General features: G+C 31.5%; 3 protein-coding genes across 3 annotated transcripts; 2 read left to right on the top strand and 1 right to left on the bottom strand.

Annotated features, from left to right (window-relative positions):
• The first annotated feature begins 2,275 nt into the window (after window positions 1-2,275).
• LOC100249100 (protein SRC2 homolog) lies at window positions 2,276-3,645 on the top strand. The gene has a single exon (XM_002271231.4). The coding sequence runs from the start codon at window positions 2,455-2,457 to the stop codon at window positions 3,313-3,315; it is 861 nt and encodes a 286-aa protein (XP_002271267.1). The 5' UTR covers window positions 2,276-2,454; the 3' UTR covers window positions 3,316-3,645.
• Window positions 3,646-7,125: 3,480 nt separating this feature from the next.
• On the bottom strand, window positions 7,126-7,912 carry LOC104882220 (B3 domain-containing protein At3g25182-like). Its single transcript, XM_010664495.2, has one exon. It carries the CDS (start codon window positions 7,910-7,912, stop codon window positions 7,145-7,147), a length of 768 nt encoding a protein of 255 aa, XP_010662797.1. The 3' UTR covers window positions 7,126-7,144.
• A 2,190-nt stretch (window positions 7,913-10,102) lies between these two features.
• On the top strand, window positions 10,103-13,915 carry LOC100244074 (UPF0496 protein At3g49070). The gene is made up of 2 exons (XM_010664394.3): window positions 10,103-10,218; window positions 12,868-13,915. Exons 1-2 carry the CDS (start codon window positions 10,170-10,172, stop codon window positions 13,872-13,874), a joined length of 1,056 nt encoding a protein of 351 aa, XP_010662696.1. The 5' UTR covers window positions 10,103-10,169; the 3' UTR covers window positions 13,875-13,915.
• Window positions 13,916-14,280: the final 365 nt, after the last annotated feature.

The following is a 14,280-nucleotide window of genomic DNA, read 5'->3' as shown; positions in this document are numbered from 1 at the left end:
AAAAGTCAATTATGCCGATGTTAGAGGAAGATATTTGAATATTACACACTATTCTTATATTCTCTTTAGTTGTTATTGACCAAAATTTCTATGAAAATAAAGAAATTTCTATTAAAACCAAAAGTATCAATCAAGAAAATGGTGTCATCGTCAAGAATCATGAAATATCTTCAAATTAACAGAGTTATTTTGTTTTTATTTTAACATGAGAAATTAGTTTTCCTTTGATCTTTCTTAGTTTTCAAAGTTTAATTACAAAATATTTTTTAAGGATATACGGTATATTCATACTTTTTATATCAAAGTTATTATAAAAGTTATTTCTACGTGTAAAATACAAGAAATATATCCAAACAATAACTAAATTTTTAGGGGAGATGTAGCGTGTTGAGGCGGTAACCAATTTCCCATATTTTCTATGGCAAGTAAGAATGGAATATGATTTTTTAAAAATGAACAAATAAAAAATAAAATTCTACCATTAGACCCGGAAATGATATATTGGAAGAATCTTTTGGGTCTTCCAACTTCAAGAATATAAAACAAATCAAATTCAAGTATAAATGATTAAAATTCGAAGGCGCATACATGACATCATTTGATTGATGGTGTCTTTTTGTTTTTAAAATAGAAAATTGATAATAATTTTTATACGAAATGCAAAAACTTAGTAGTCATAGACCATAGACTAGTGATTTTATTTTTAAGACTTTAGAAATTGAATTTTCAAATAATTTTAAGAAACATATAACAAAAGAAGTGACTTAATAACATTATAATCATATAAATTGAATAAAAAGTCAATTATGCCGATGTCAAAGGAAGATATTTGAATATTACACACTATTCTTATCTTCTTTTTAGTTGTTATTGACCAAAATTTCTATGAAAATAAAGAAATTTCTATTAAAACCAAAAGTATCAATCAAGAAAATGGTGTCATTGTCAAGGATCATGAACCATCTTCAAATTAACGGAGTTATTTTATTTTTATTTTAACATGAGAAAATAGTTTCCCTTTGATCTTTCTTAGTTTTCAAAGTTTAATTGTAAAATATTTTTTAAGGATATAAGGTAAGTTCATACTTTTTATATAAAATGTATTTCTACATATAAAATACAAGAAATATATCCAAACAATAACTAAATTTTTAGGGGAGATATAGCGTGTTGAGGCCATAACCAATTTCCCATATTTTCTATGGCAAGTAAGAATGAAATACGATTTTTTAAAAGTGAACAAATAAAAAATAAAATTCTTCCATTAGACCCAGAAATGATATATTGGAAGAATCTTTTGGGTTTCTATTGCAAGTAAGAATGGAATGCGATTTTTTAAAAGTGAACAAATAAAAAATAAAATTCTTCCATTGGACCGAAAATGATATATTGGAAGAATCTTTTGGGACTTCTAAATTCAAGAATATAGAACGAACCAAATTCAAGTATAAATGAATAAAATTCGAAGGCACATACATGATATCATCTAATTGATTATGCCTTTTTGTTTTTAAAATAGAAAATTGACAATAATTTTTATACAAAATGCAAAAACTTAGTAGTCATGGACCATAGACTAGTGATTTTATTTTTAAGACTTTAGAAATTGAATTTTCAAATGATTTTAAGAAACATATAACAAAAGAAGTGACTTAATAACATTATGATCATATAAATTGAATAAAAACATCATAAGTAAATAAATTAAAATTTTTATTGCTTTATAATCATGACAAATAATCATGGACGTTCAACGGTTCCACCTTGGAAGAGAAATCAAGAACTTTTCCTGGTGAAGTAGATGAAAGATGGCAATAGTGGGCTTGCAACAAGCCCATGGGCTGCCTTGGTGGCCCACTTTTTGGGCCTAAAAGATACAAAATTGACAAGGTCCGGCCCAAGTGACGCCGTGTCTATTCCGCGTAGGACCAATCTCGTTACGAGACCTTTCTCTGTCATGCGAGAATATTCCTCGTGTGGACAACGCCGATCTCCTCTCAATTGACATCTGACACCGGCATTATCCGGTTACACCAATAGAATTCCGCAACCATCGAGTGCGCATAAAGACAGAGCATCAGGACAATCTCGATGCTTAGTGAGAAAGCAATCCGTGGGGCCCAAACCCTTTCCCTAGTTAGTCTTTTCCCTATTATGCCCTTCCCCAGTTGAGCTCCTCTGTCATATTTTTTTACCAAAATACCCTCTCACCGAACGTTCAAAAATAGTTTAATTTTAAAATTAGAAAAATGTTGTCTTTTGACTTACAGAGAAGTTGTTTCTTATTTGTTTTTTTTTTTTTTTTCAAACATGGGTAGGAGGGTATAACGGTAAAAGGGACAAGATTTTCGAAGGACAAGCGGACATTAAAGCCTATAAATACTTGACCCACGACTAGCAACCATTCGACAGTCCGACCATTTTCTCCATTATTTTTCCCTTATTGCCCCTTCCATGGCTGGTCGCTACGAGATAGAGCTGATTATCTCCTCCGCCAAAGATCTGAAGAACGTCAACTGGCGTCACGGCTCTCTGAAGCCATACGTCGTGGTTTGGGTGGATCCTGCGGCCAAGCTCTCCACCAAAGTCGACAACGACGGCGACACCTTTCCTTGCTGGAACGAGACTCTACTCATTCCAGTGCCCTCCCGGATCGAAGACTCCACACTCTACCTCGACGTTGTCCATCTCAAAGCCGATGACGAAGACGACACCAAGCCGGTCGTCGGCTCCGCTCGCCTCTTCCTCCGCGACGTCGTCGATGACGTCGGCTTCGGCGCCCAGGCCATCCGCACTCTCGAGCTCCGCCGCCCCTCTGGCCGCCCTCATGGCAAGGTGGAAGTCAAGGTCTCTGTGAGAGATCCGCGCTACCGTGCGCCTGGGTCTGCCTACTCACCCCCTTACGGCGTGCCCCCGCCAGCGGGAACCAGAGGCGCAGGCTACGCGGCTTCCCCGGCTTACGCCACTCCATACGGCGCACCCCCACCTGATCCTTACTACTCCAATGCACCACCCTACGGCCAAGACCCCTACAGACAGCCGGCATATGGGCAGCCTCAGCCAAGATACGGAGATCCGGCGTACGGACAAGGGCCATACGCGCAGGGGCCATACGGACAGACGGTGGTGGAGCAGCCGCAGAAGAAGTCAGGGATGGGGATGGGGACGGGACTGGCAGTGGGCGCAGTCGCAGGGGTCTTGGGTGGGCTGGCAATATCGGAGGGCGTGGATGCTTTGGAGGATCACATTGCTGATGACGTGGAAGATAGGATCGATGGTGATGACTTGGAAGATTACGATGGTGATGACTTTTGATTTTGGATCATCTCCTTCCTCGAATAATACTATGAACAATAATGGTGTTGGACAAATAATTTGTCCGGAAAACTGCCCTTTTTGGGCCGGGTTTGTAATACAGACTTCTTTAAGGCTTTTATTTTTACGCTGGAAATTGTATTTTTTTTTTAAAGAAAATAATTTATATTATGTGTAAGAATAATTTTAATATTACGTAAGAAAATGAACAGAAAGTAAAAAATCGGGAGACCGAAATGAGTGGAGGTGGCGAATCGTAAAAGTGAGTGGAGAGGGGGTTGAGGGGATGATAATAATTAATAAAAAGATGCTTTAAGTTGAATTTAGGCATCTAACTGCCTTCTACAGAATTTCTTCTCAAAATTGAGCATAATGCCACAACATGCTCCACTTTGTCTTCCATTTGGAAGGTTCTAGATTCTAGGTTTATTATTATTTATTTATTGATTTTCAAATCAAAGTTTAAATAAATGATATCAAAGTATAAAAAATTATTTAATTGATCGTGTGTTTATTGTATGAGTATAGTAGGAGAAAAAAATAAAATAAAATTCGGAATATTAAATCAAAAAAATTATTGATTCATAACTAACTAGTTAAATTAGTCATCGAATATGTGATATTATATTTAAATAAAATATGTATAATATTTAAATTTGAATATATTAAAAATAGAGAAAATTTAATTACTTGATTTTTAAAAATATTACATTGTTTTTATTTAATATTATAAAATTTTTTAGAAAATGATATTTTTTTTGTGTTTGCTAAGCTTAGCATTAAAAAGTGTGTGGGCGAGTGGTGCCCATATTATCTCTTAAACTTGGTGGGATTTTCTTTCATTGTTTTTCTTTAAACTAATATCACCAATCCCACATCGGACGACGAATAGGGAGGCCTTTAAATGCATTACTCATCCGAGATGGGGTCAAAAGGTAGAGCCCAAACTGTGGTGATATGGGCTTGTTTAGACGGGCTTTTCCCCCTAGAAAACAATGATTAAGGTGGTGGCAATGTGGGTTGGGCTTGCCAAAAAAAATTAAAAACTTACATATTTTATATATTTGAAAGATTTTCATTGTTTAAATAAAAAATAAAATAAATGAAATTGGGTAGATATATGAAAATAATATAATCACTTTAAACTTATTTTCATGGTCATTGGGGATGACACCATTTTCTTGATTCATACTTTTTGTTTTACTATAAATTTCTTTATTTCCATAGAAATTTTGGCTAATAAAAACTAGAGAAGAAAAGAACATCGTGTCATATTCGGATACCCTCCTCTGATATCGACATAATTGACTTTTATAGATTGATAAGACTTTTCCTATGACTCTAAATCTGACAAAACCTAAATTTGTCCATATATCCAAATTATTTATTCATCTTATATATTTGGGATTAGACTTAATTACCCGGTGTCTAGGTATTAGTAGTACCTTAAACAAGCATCTACTATATTTCACCCAATCCAAACTATACCAAGGATCTCATTACCTCAAAATAAACATCAAAACCCTAATCTACCAATGTAGCCTTACTATACTCATTGCCCTTTGTCCCAATCCTCCACCTTTTATGCTACATTGCTAGAAGAAAGGTTCATAGCCTCTCATGGTTGAGTTTTCACACAAATTTCATAAGATAATAAGGAACCTATGGTATTATTGAAAATAAAGCAAAAGATCTTCAACATATGAACATGAAAATCCAAATATAAAACTACACTCTCCTTTTAACCCATTAATGAAAAGTATGTATAATCTAACCCTAAAAGTACATGTCACTTAACCTCATTGGCCACTTTAACAAAAGTAATATCTAACAAACCATAATTACAAAAGTAAAGTCTCAAATATGAATTTCAATGGGAAACTTGCAAGAAGCTCTAGTGAAACCAATTTCTCTTTAAAGTGGAATCGTCAAAACTAATTTAAAGCTTTACAAATCAGAATTTGAATGCGAATTACTACTAATGCATCTTCATTGTCCTCCTGAATTGGTTTTGAAATGGGAATATTAATTTTGGGCATTGGTTTGTGTTACTTCATTTCTTTTGTTATTAGTTTGACCTCAAATCAATTTTAATACTCCTTAAACCAATTTGATATGCTTTTGTGATTGTTCTTGCTTTACTCCACTTTCTCCACTTCAATAAATACTAGGACATCTTTATGCGTTATATTCGTACCTTTATTTTATTTCATATGTCAAAATAGCATCAAATTCTCACATTTCTCCTTTTCTTTGTCTGTTTATTAAAAAATAGTGCATTAGTTCTCAAAATGGATATTAACACTAATCTAAGATATAAATAGTGATTTGTCCCCGTTGCGAGTCTAGAGCGCAATCATTAGTGTTTTTATAAGTATATATTTTGGTACAAATCAACTATTGATGTGGAAGAGTCAAGATCAAGCCTAGTCAACCCTTGATTAAGTTAAGCAAAAGTACATAATTGCCAAATTTGAATCCTCAAGAGGTTGAATCAGAAGATTATATATTCTTTAATTTAAAGAATATCACAAAAATCATACTCACATTTTTTATTAAAATTTGTCCACTACTTTTTTATTCTTTAATTCATACAAAAAATAAAATAAAATTGTACTCACATTTTTTTACTCTTTAATTTAAGTCATATGTAGCTTAGAAGTCCCCTTAAGGAATCTATTTTTACAAGTCCCGAAAAGGATTTAAAAGTCAAACATAATAATAATACTACTAATTAATAACAACAACTATAAAAAAATATTTTAATAAAAAAAAATCAATAGCGATAATTATTAAAAAATAAAATTTGGTCATGTCCTAATTAATTTTAACATATTTGTATTATAAGTTTAATGCATATGTGTTATAATTAAGTTTTCTATATAATTTGGTCAATGCATATGTGACAAACATAATAAAGTTAGAGGTGCCCATCACGCCACATCGGTTCCCATATTAATACATTATATCAATGAATTAACATCATATATTAAGTCTATTTTCACTGTCAATGATTCTTATGATAAAACTCATAAGTATACATATATAACAACTAAACAAAAAAAAAGTATCTTATATGATTGGTTTGCTATTAACTGAATGTCAATGAGTGTATCACAATTATCCATAAGTGTCTAGACAAGTATTTTTCTAGGCTTTCACAGTTTTGATTTGAATATTCATAAGTGTCTAGACAATTATCCATACGTGCTTTACAACATCTTTCATGGTGCAACAACAAGCATCGGTTTGAATTGAGGGGTTGCACAGAGTAACAAAGTCATTATATTTATTATTATATTGATTTCGTAAATATTGAATTGTTTTACTTTGTAATAAAGTTATCAAGAAAACATTTTAATAATAAAAAATCAACATTAATAATTAATAAAAAAATAAAATTGATCATATCATAATACATCATATTTTTAATATATTTATATTATAAGATGTGTCATATATACCTATGTTTCACTACAAAAATAATAGAGTTAGAGGTGCCCCCATCGTGCCACATTGGTTTCAATATTAATACATTATTATGATCATAAATGGCTATGAGCTATGGGAGAAAAAGGCAAACAAATGAGAAAATTTGAGAAAATTTGAACTATCTTATAGTTAAATTTTCCCAATGAAATTTGGTGACTTAACCCAAACATGACTCATAAACCCTTACAAGACCTAACACTTAACAGGACTCAAAAACCCTTGCAGGACCTAACTCTTACAGGACCCAAAAACCATGTAAGATAATTTTCCAAAAAAAAAAAAAAACAAACCCCTCAAATTACAAATATGACCCTAAGAACACATCACGTATGCATGGCTAGTGGATCCAAGTCTCATTGCCACCATTGTCTTCAACTTCTTTCCCTTTACTCCCACTTCCACTCCCACCATCCTTCTTCTTCTTCCCCGTCGACTTGCCTTTCTTGCCTTCATGTTCCTCATCTCCAACCCTAACCAGGGCAAAACCCAGCTTCGACCCAACCCTAAACGACCAAACCCTAACCACATCCCCTGCACCCAGTCCATTCCTCTTCACAACAGAGTTCCAGTTCTTTATCAGCACATACAGAATCGAGTTCCTCTTCATCTTCCACTTCTTCAGCATCACTTCGTCGTCCTCCAAGGACGGTTCTACCAGAATCACCTCCACTCCATTTATGTTCGCGTCCGTCGAGTCCAACCTCCTCCTCTCTTCCTTCGTCACAAAGTCCTGCCTGATTTGGCACATGGGCATCGATAATCGGTTGTGCCCCGCGCTCACGTCCGTCTCGAACAGCATCTTCTCGATCACAAACGCCACATTGTCTCCCCCCATCTCCATTATCTTCCTTCTGAATCTCTCCGGCATCTCCGGAGGTGGCTCCATGTTCGGCTGCTGATATGGTCTCGGCACGGTCTTACAACGCTTCTTCGCGGCGAGGGAGAGGAATGCAACAGCTTTCTCCATCTCTTCTCTCATTTTCTTCTCTCGTTCTTCGTCCTCCTCTTGCCGTCCGGCAACGAACGCTACTTCTACCAGGGCATCAAACTTCTCCCAGCGGTCCTTCTTCATCATCACATCCTCCATATCTTCAAGCTTTACCATCTTCTTCTTCTAACCAGAAACTGGAAAAACCTTGGATTTTAGAGAATATATAGAGCGGAAATCTGAGTAGAAATAGAAAGTAACATCAAATTTCTTGAGCTAAATTTGAGTCCTAGTAGTTATTTATAGATAGAATCATAGATTTGGTGTAAACTAAGAATTTCTATTTTTGTGTAATTTATTTATTTTCTTACTTTTTTTGGATGGTAATCCAATTGGCTCATGAGAGAAAATAGAAAGTGGACATGAATAGGAAACATAGTTGATACAAACTTGGTTTCCTAAATCACTAAGGTTTGAAATTAGGAAACATAGTTGATACAAACTTCAATTCATTTTTAGATTTAAAATTAATTAATTTTGTAAACTATTTGTGATTTGAAAGTAACAAGGAATTTGATAAAATTAAAAATTAATCCACTAACATGGTATTTGATAAAATTAAAAATTAAGTACTAAAATATTATTTTAGTCCATCAATTTGACGGATGTATAAAATTAATAGTCATCGATGCCTCTATCGTTTTCAAAGCTATTGAACTTTTTATATTTCATTCATATTTTTGCAATGATTCTAAAATAAAGATAAAATATTGAACTTTTTTAATTTAAGTAAAAGTAATCTTTTGATATCGATCAATATGACTAAATTAAATCTATTGATAAAAAATTTACTTTACTTGTATTGATTGATATTAACCAATTACTTTTAACTTAATAAAAAAAATTAAATATTTTGACTTTTTCTATTCAGTCAAAGAACAAATACCATCAATAATTGATGTGAGATTACTAACTTTATTTTCTTCCTCTTTATCTTGTTGAGGTATAGTTTAATTATATATAAATAACATATTTTAAAATAAAATGAGTAAATATTAATAATGATATAAAATTAGTATATAAATGCAAGTATACTTTTTATTCTTTTTATTTTTAAAATATATACCATATAAAAGTAAGATATTTTTTAAAAATAAATTATTTTATAGTTTAAAAATCACTTTTGAAAATTTTGAAAATTGAAATAGTAATTTTTTTATATACTTCAATTTTTGTAAATAAATTTTAATGTTATCACTCTTTCAATATATGTAGATTGTGATAGTTTTCACATCTTTATAAAAGTTATCATTTTTTTCTATTTTAAAAATAAAAAACAGAAATTATAATCAAACCAATACTTGAGTAATTAAATATTTTATATTTTTACTAAGTGAATGTTAGGGGTATTTGTTAAGACTTAATACTTATTTAATGACTTAAATTGACTTTAAGTTAAATTTTATTTAACTTATTGACTTAAAACTTACTATTTAATTTTTACTTTAAGTATTAAAGTTATTTGATAAAATTAACTTAAAATTTATTTTAAATCATTAAATTAACATATTCATCCTCATAAATTATAACTAGGATAAAAAAGATGAAGTAACAATAAAGGTGTCGTGGAGTAGTAAAAAAAATTATGGAAGTAATTAAAACAAATAAGGGTAAAAAAGTAAAAATAGGGATGTAGACTTAATAATAAGTTAATTATTTTTACTTATTACTTCAAGTTATTTTTTATTTTAAGTTATATCATTAATTTGTTTTATCAAACATACTTAATTTACTTAATAACTTAAATTAATTATTAAATCACTTTAAGCTATTAAGTTGATTTACCAAATACTCACTTAGTATTTGGATTTATGATTTAACGCTTTCAACCTAATATCCCATATTTGATCTAGTAAGCAAGATTTTATACATTATTCGAATGTTTATTGCTTCTTCATCTTTTTTTATGATAAGTTTTTCTTTTTAATCATTTTTTTTTATTTTTCTTTTTATGGCATATTTCATTCAATTAAGAAAATAATATTATGGGTGGTGGGTTAAAACAAGCAATCTATCTCCATAGACTTCGATTGCACATTAATGTTTTCTAGAACTATACAAATTATCCCACGTGTATAAGCTTTCCCACAAAATTTTCCATCCTTCCAAACAGTTCACTCCCCGGAAAATATGATCATAATAATAATAATCAAATATTTGCATTTTCCTTGTAAGTATCAAAATGTAGGCAAGTCCTTGGCTTGCACTTCAAGCTCACCTTTCCCACAAGCAAAAGCAAGAAACTATTTTCTTGGTTTATAAAGAGCCCTTTTCCATTTTCCTTTCACTTCCTTCTCCAGACTTGTGTAGAATCCAACCATTGAAGCCAAATTTTCTTCATCTCTGACCTGAATTTTGCATTTGAAGAAGCAGAATGAGGAAAAGAATCAGCATTTGCATCCGAAAATTCCTTTCATGCTCTGGTATGCAATTTTTTTTTTTTATTCATGTATTTATTTATTCATTTTCATATTTTGATTATGTTGGGTTTATGAAAATATCAATAAAAACAAAAGGAAAAAAAAATATTAAAGATAGTGATTTTCTCGTATATAGTTTAGTTATAAAAAATATATAATTAAAATTAGTTAAAAAGTTATTTATTTTTAAATTATTTAATTTTTATATAAAATAGCTAAAATGAGTAAAAAAAAGTTTAGGTTAGCATGTAGAAAAAATTATTGATTTTACACCTATTTTTTTCTTCGTTTTTTTACTTTTATTTTTCATTTTTATTTAATTTAATTTTAAATCAAAATTTTTTTATATTTCATTTAAAACAGGGCTTTTATAAGAACTAATTATGTGCTTATTTTTATTTAGAATTACTTGATTAAAAGGGATAAAATAATTTTCAAATTTGTAAATTTAACTTTTCATATTTTTACTTGAAAAGTAATTAATTTTTGACATAAATGACCTTTAATATTTCAAGTATTTATATGTAGGTTTTAAAAGAAGTGGTTATTTTTACGAGAAAAATACGAGAATATTTTTGTCCAGATAAAGCTAGAAAAATGATGAAAAGGTGAATTTCAAAAATTAGGTTTTTAATGACCCTTTTAATCGATTAACCCTTTATTTTAAGTTTTTTTATTAAATAATAAATTTTTTGATAAATTTATGTACGTCAAGAGATGAAAAAATATATTTTTACTTGTTAGAAGTCAATCCAAACAAGGTCTTAATAAACTGACAGACTGAATTTGTCCTTAAAATATATACTTTCATTTTTTATTTATATTTTATTTTATCTACACTAGCCTTTATTTTTCTCCCATTCATGCCACCATCACAGGCCTGGGTGGGCTCAAGGATTTGGGCTACCACGTATGGAGCCAAGGCCTAAGATACTCCTATTGAAAAAGTTTTAAATGGGCCACAAAGGCCCATAGGAGCCCATTTTAATCCATACAAATGGCCCAAAGTAGTGTCTGATTCTTTTCATGGTTAGAAAAGAAAAAATCATCTCAATTATTTTCTTAGAGGCAGTTTCATAACTTTTTGATATTTAGATTTATTTCACCACAGAAAATAATATTAATTTTACTTTTAAAAATAGAAAAAAAAAAAAAAAAAAACCAATGGTTCTTTTTATACATGTCTAATAGGAGGCTTTAGAAAACTCTTTCAAAAATATTTTTTCAAAAAATGTATCCTTTTCAGAATATATCAATAATTTAATTTATATTTTTAAAATATAAATATTTAACAATATGAAATTAAAAAATTTTAAATAAAATTTTGTTTTCAACTACTTGAAATAAAAAATTTATTCCCTTGTTCCCTTAAAATAAATCTTGAAGTCCCTTCTATTAAAAGTTATTTTAAGAAAAAAAATTAATAACTTTTTTCTTTTTTTAATACTTTTCATAGACGAAACATAGTCTTAAGTTATAATTATTTTTCTAAATTACATCGATTTAATATTTCAACTCAACAAATTCATGTTTGGTGAAATGTAGGTTCAACACTAGTTTTTATTAAAATTATTTTATCTTATTGTAGAATAAATTGTATAGTTCTAAATTACCATCTACTTCCAATAAAGAAAAATATACTAAAAATGTTTTCTTTTTTGGAAAAAAAAAAATCATTGTCATTTCTAAAATGATAGAAAAAGTGGCAAATTGGCTAGGCCCTAGGGAGCTAAAAAAGAACCCAAAATAAGCCCAAACAGGCCACATCTACCCTAGAAATTTAGTGGGTACAAAATGTGAGAAATAGAAATTGGTCCAACATGAGTGAAGTTAAGAGCATTGATTGAGAATGGCTAGGGTTAGCATAACCCAACAACCAGAATCCCCCACAGCCCCATGTCTTCCAAAGATAGTCGGAATGAAAGAAAAGAGAGAACAGGGGTCTAGGAGTAGTCTCACATCACCACTAATGCCATTGAAGCCCTGTACTGAAGAACAGGGTGTCCCATGGTATGTACCATGTGCCCATTTTTCAGAAGTTGATTGCCCTAATTTGTGTTAAGACTTTATATCATGGATAGGGCAAGTACTTTGGTATGATTTTCTATGCATGTGATTCATTAATTATATTTTTCACTATTAGAGTGGTATTCAATAGTTGAAAGTAATTTCGTTTTGAGGAAATGTGATAATTTAGTATATGAAAACATCCTAATTTTTTGATATAGTAATGTCCTTTTGGGTGTACCCTTAGAATACGACTGTTGATTGTTATGTTGAATATTATAAAAGGTTTGATTTATTTTTGTTGAATGCAAATTGATAGTTATATTAGATAGTGAAAGTTTGATCCAAAAACTAGTATTGGAGTAAAAAATCGATCAAAACCCGATCCAATAATTGATATTAGGTTAAGGGTAATGAGTTTGAGTTATAAGAATCGTTTTTAAATCGGGAAATGGACCACCTAAATAATGTCTATTAAAATAAATCAATGAGGTGCGATGCAGAATATCATAAAAGATTTACCGTATTTTTAACAAACATTAATTGGTTTTTGGATTAAATTGTTGATGTCGGGTTGTAATTTAACATAGTATGATGTGACAAATTAAAAGATTGTGATATCCCATTTTGTTTTTTATCATGCAGTCTCCGGATCCAACCCTCCTAATCTTCCTAATTATGTGGATTATCGCGAAGAATATGCTAATGCCTTCCGCACTGAATCATACATTGAGTTTTGGACACGTGTCCTTACTCTAACCCATGGAGATAGCGCCACGTCAATTCCCATAGAGTCCACCACTGCGGCTCGGCTCTCATCCTACCGGCTCTTCGCTGAATATCTCTTAGATCCGGACCAACCCACTGTCACTCAACTATTGGCTTTGGCTCAAAGCAGACCCAAAAACCACTCTATTCTAGCCGAATACTTTTCTGAAACGGCTAACGCTTCTTTCCTGTGTAGCCTTCTGCTAAAGGATATTAACCGTATACGTGTTTGGTACCGATCCTTGAAATCCACCCTGGAATCTCATGGAGCCACTGAGTTACTACCCGTAAACCGCTTTCCAGTAATATTGGCTCGGGTTCGGGTCATCCAAACCGGCTGCTCTGGCTTACTCAAGCGGTTAGAGTTAGGACGTGACAAGGCTCGAGCCAAGCTCCAGCTCGTCAAAAGCATAAAATGCGGCTCAGCTATTTTGCTTGTCGCGCTAACGGCTTCGGTGGCTGTAATCGCCACAACTCACGCCTTAGCAATGTTGGTGGCTGCACCAGGTCTCATAGCGGCTTCATTTGAGTTAGCCTCGACTAGGAAATTAGCCAGGCGGTCGGCTCAGCTTGACGCAGCTGCCAAAGGAACTTACATACTGAACAAGGATATGGACATGATAAGCCGGCTTGTGGCCAGGCTAAACAATGAGCTGGAGCATATAAGTGGAATGGTTAGGTTTTGGTTGGAGCATAAAGAGGATAACCTGCAAGCCAGTGGAGAAGTGGCGCGCCAGCTGAAGGAGAATGACTCTAACTTTAGCCAGCAGCTAGATGAGCTAGAAGAGCATTTATACTTATGTTTCATGACCATTAATAGAGGGAGAACCCTTGTGGTGAAGGAGATTATGGACCAGGGTCCACCCACTTGCTCATCAAAATAATTTATTTTATTTTTCATTTTTATTATTAAAAATAATGTCACCAATTTTTATATTGGATTTCACAATTTATTTCAATATATATATATATATATAATAAATTGATTATATATGAATTATTAAAAACCTAAATAAATAATAATTCTTAAAATTTTTCAATAACTTTCCTTAACCCGAACTTTAAAGCTAATTACATCTTATGTCATCTTTAATTTTTCAAATATGTTCTATATTGGTAGTTTTATAAAAATATCTGTAATTTGTTCCACAAAACTCGAGCTTGATTTCACAAGTTTTTTAATGTAATCAAACTTGATGCATATGTGTTAGCCTTTATCATAAAACAACAAATTTTTTGGCAATGCAATAATAAATTTATTATCATACAAAATCTTTATAGGATCTTTTT

The sequence above is a fragment of the Vitis vinifera genome, chromosome 16, assembly GCF_030704535.1.
Source record: "Vitis vinifera cultivar Pinot Noir 40024 chromosome 16, ASM3070453v1".
Lineage (NCBI taxonomy): Eukaryota > Viridiplantae > Streptophyta > Magnoliopsida > Vitales > Vitaceae > Vitis > Vitis vinifera.
This window is presented reverse-complemented; position numbering and strand designations above follow the sequence as displayed.

Bases quoted from the DNA above. Each gene is read 5' to 3' on its own strand.
- LOC104882220 (XM_010664495.2), bottom strand. From the start codon at position 7,912: ATGGTAAAGCTTGAAGATATGGAGGATGTGATGATGAAGAAGGACCGC.
- LOC100244074 (XM_010664394.3), top strand. From the start codon at position 10,170: ATGAGGAAAAGAATCAGCATTTGCATCCGAAAATTCCTTTCATGCTCT. The intron at 10,219-12,867 runs GTATGCAATTTT...TTTATCATGCAG, and splicing joins AAAATTCCTTTCATGCTCTG to TCTCCGGATCCAACCCTCCT.
- LOC100249100 (XM_002271231.4), top strand. From the start codon at position 2,455: ATGGCTGGTCGCTACGAGATAGAGCTGATTATCTCCTCCGCCAAAGAT.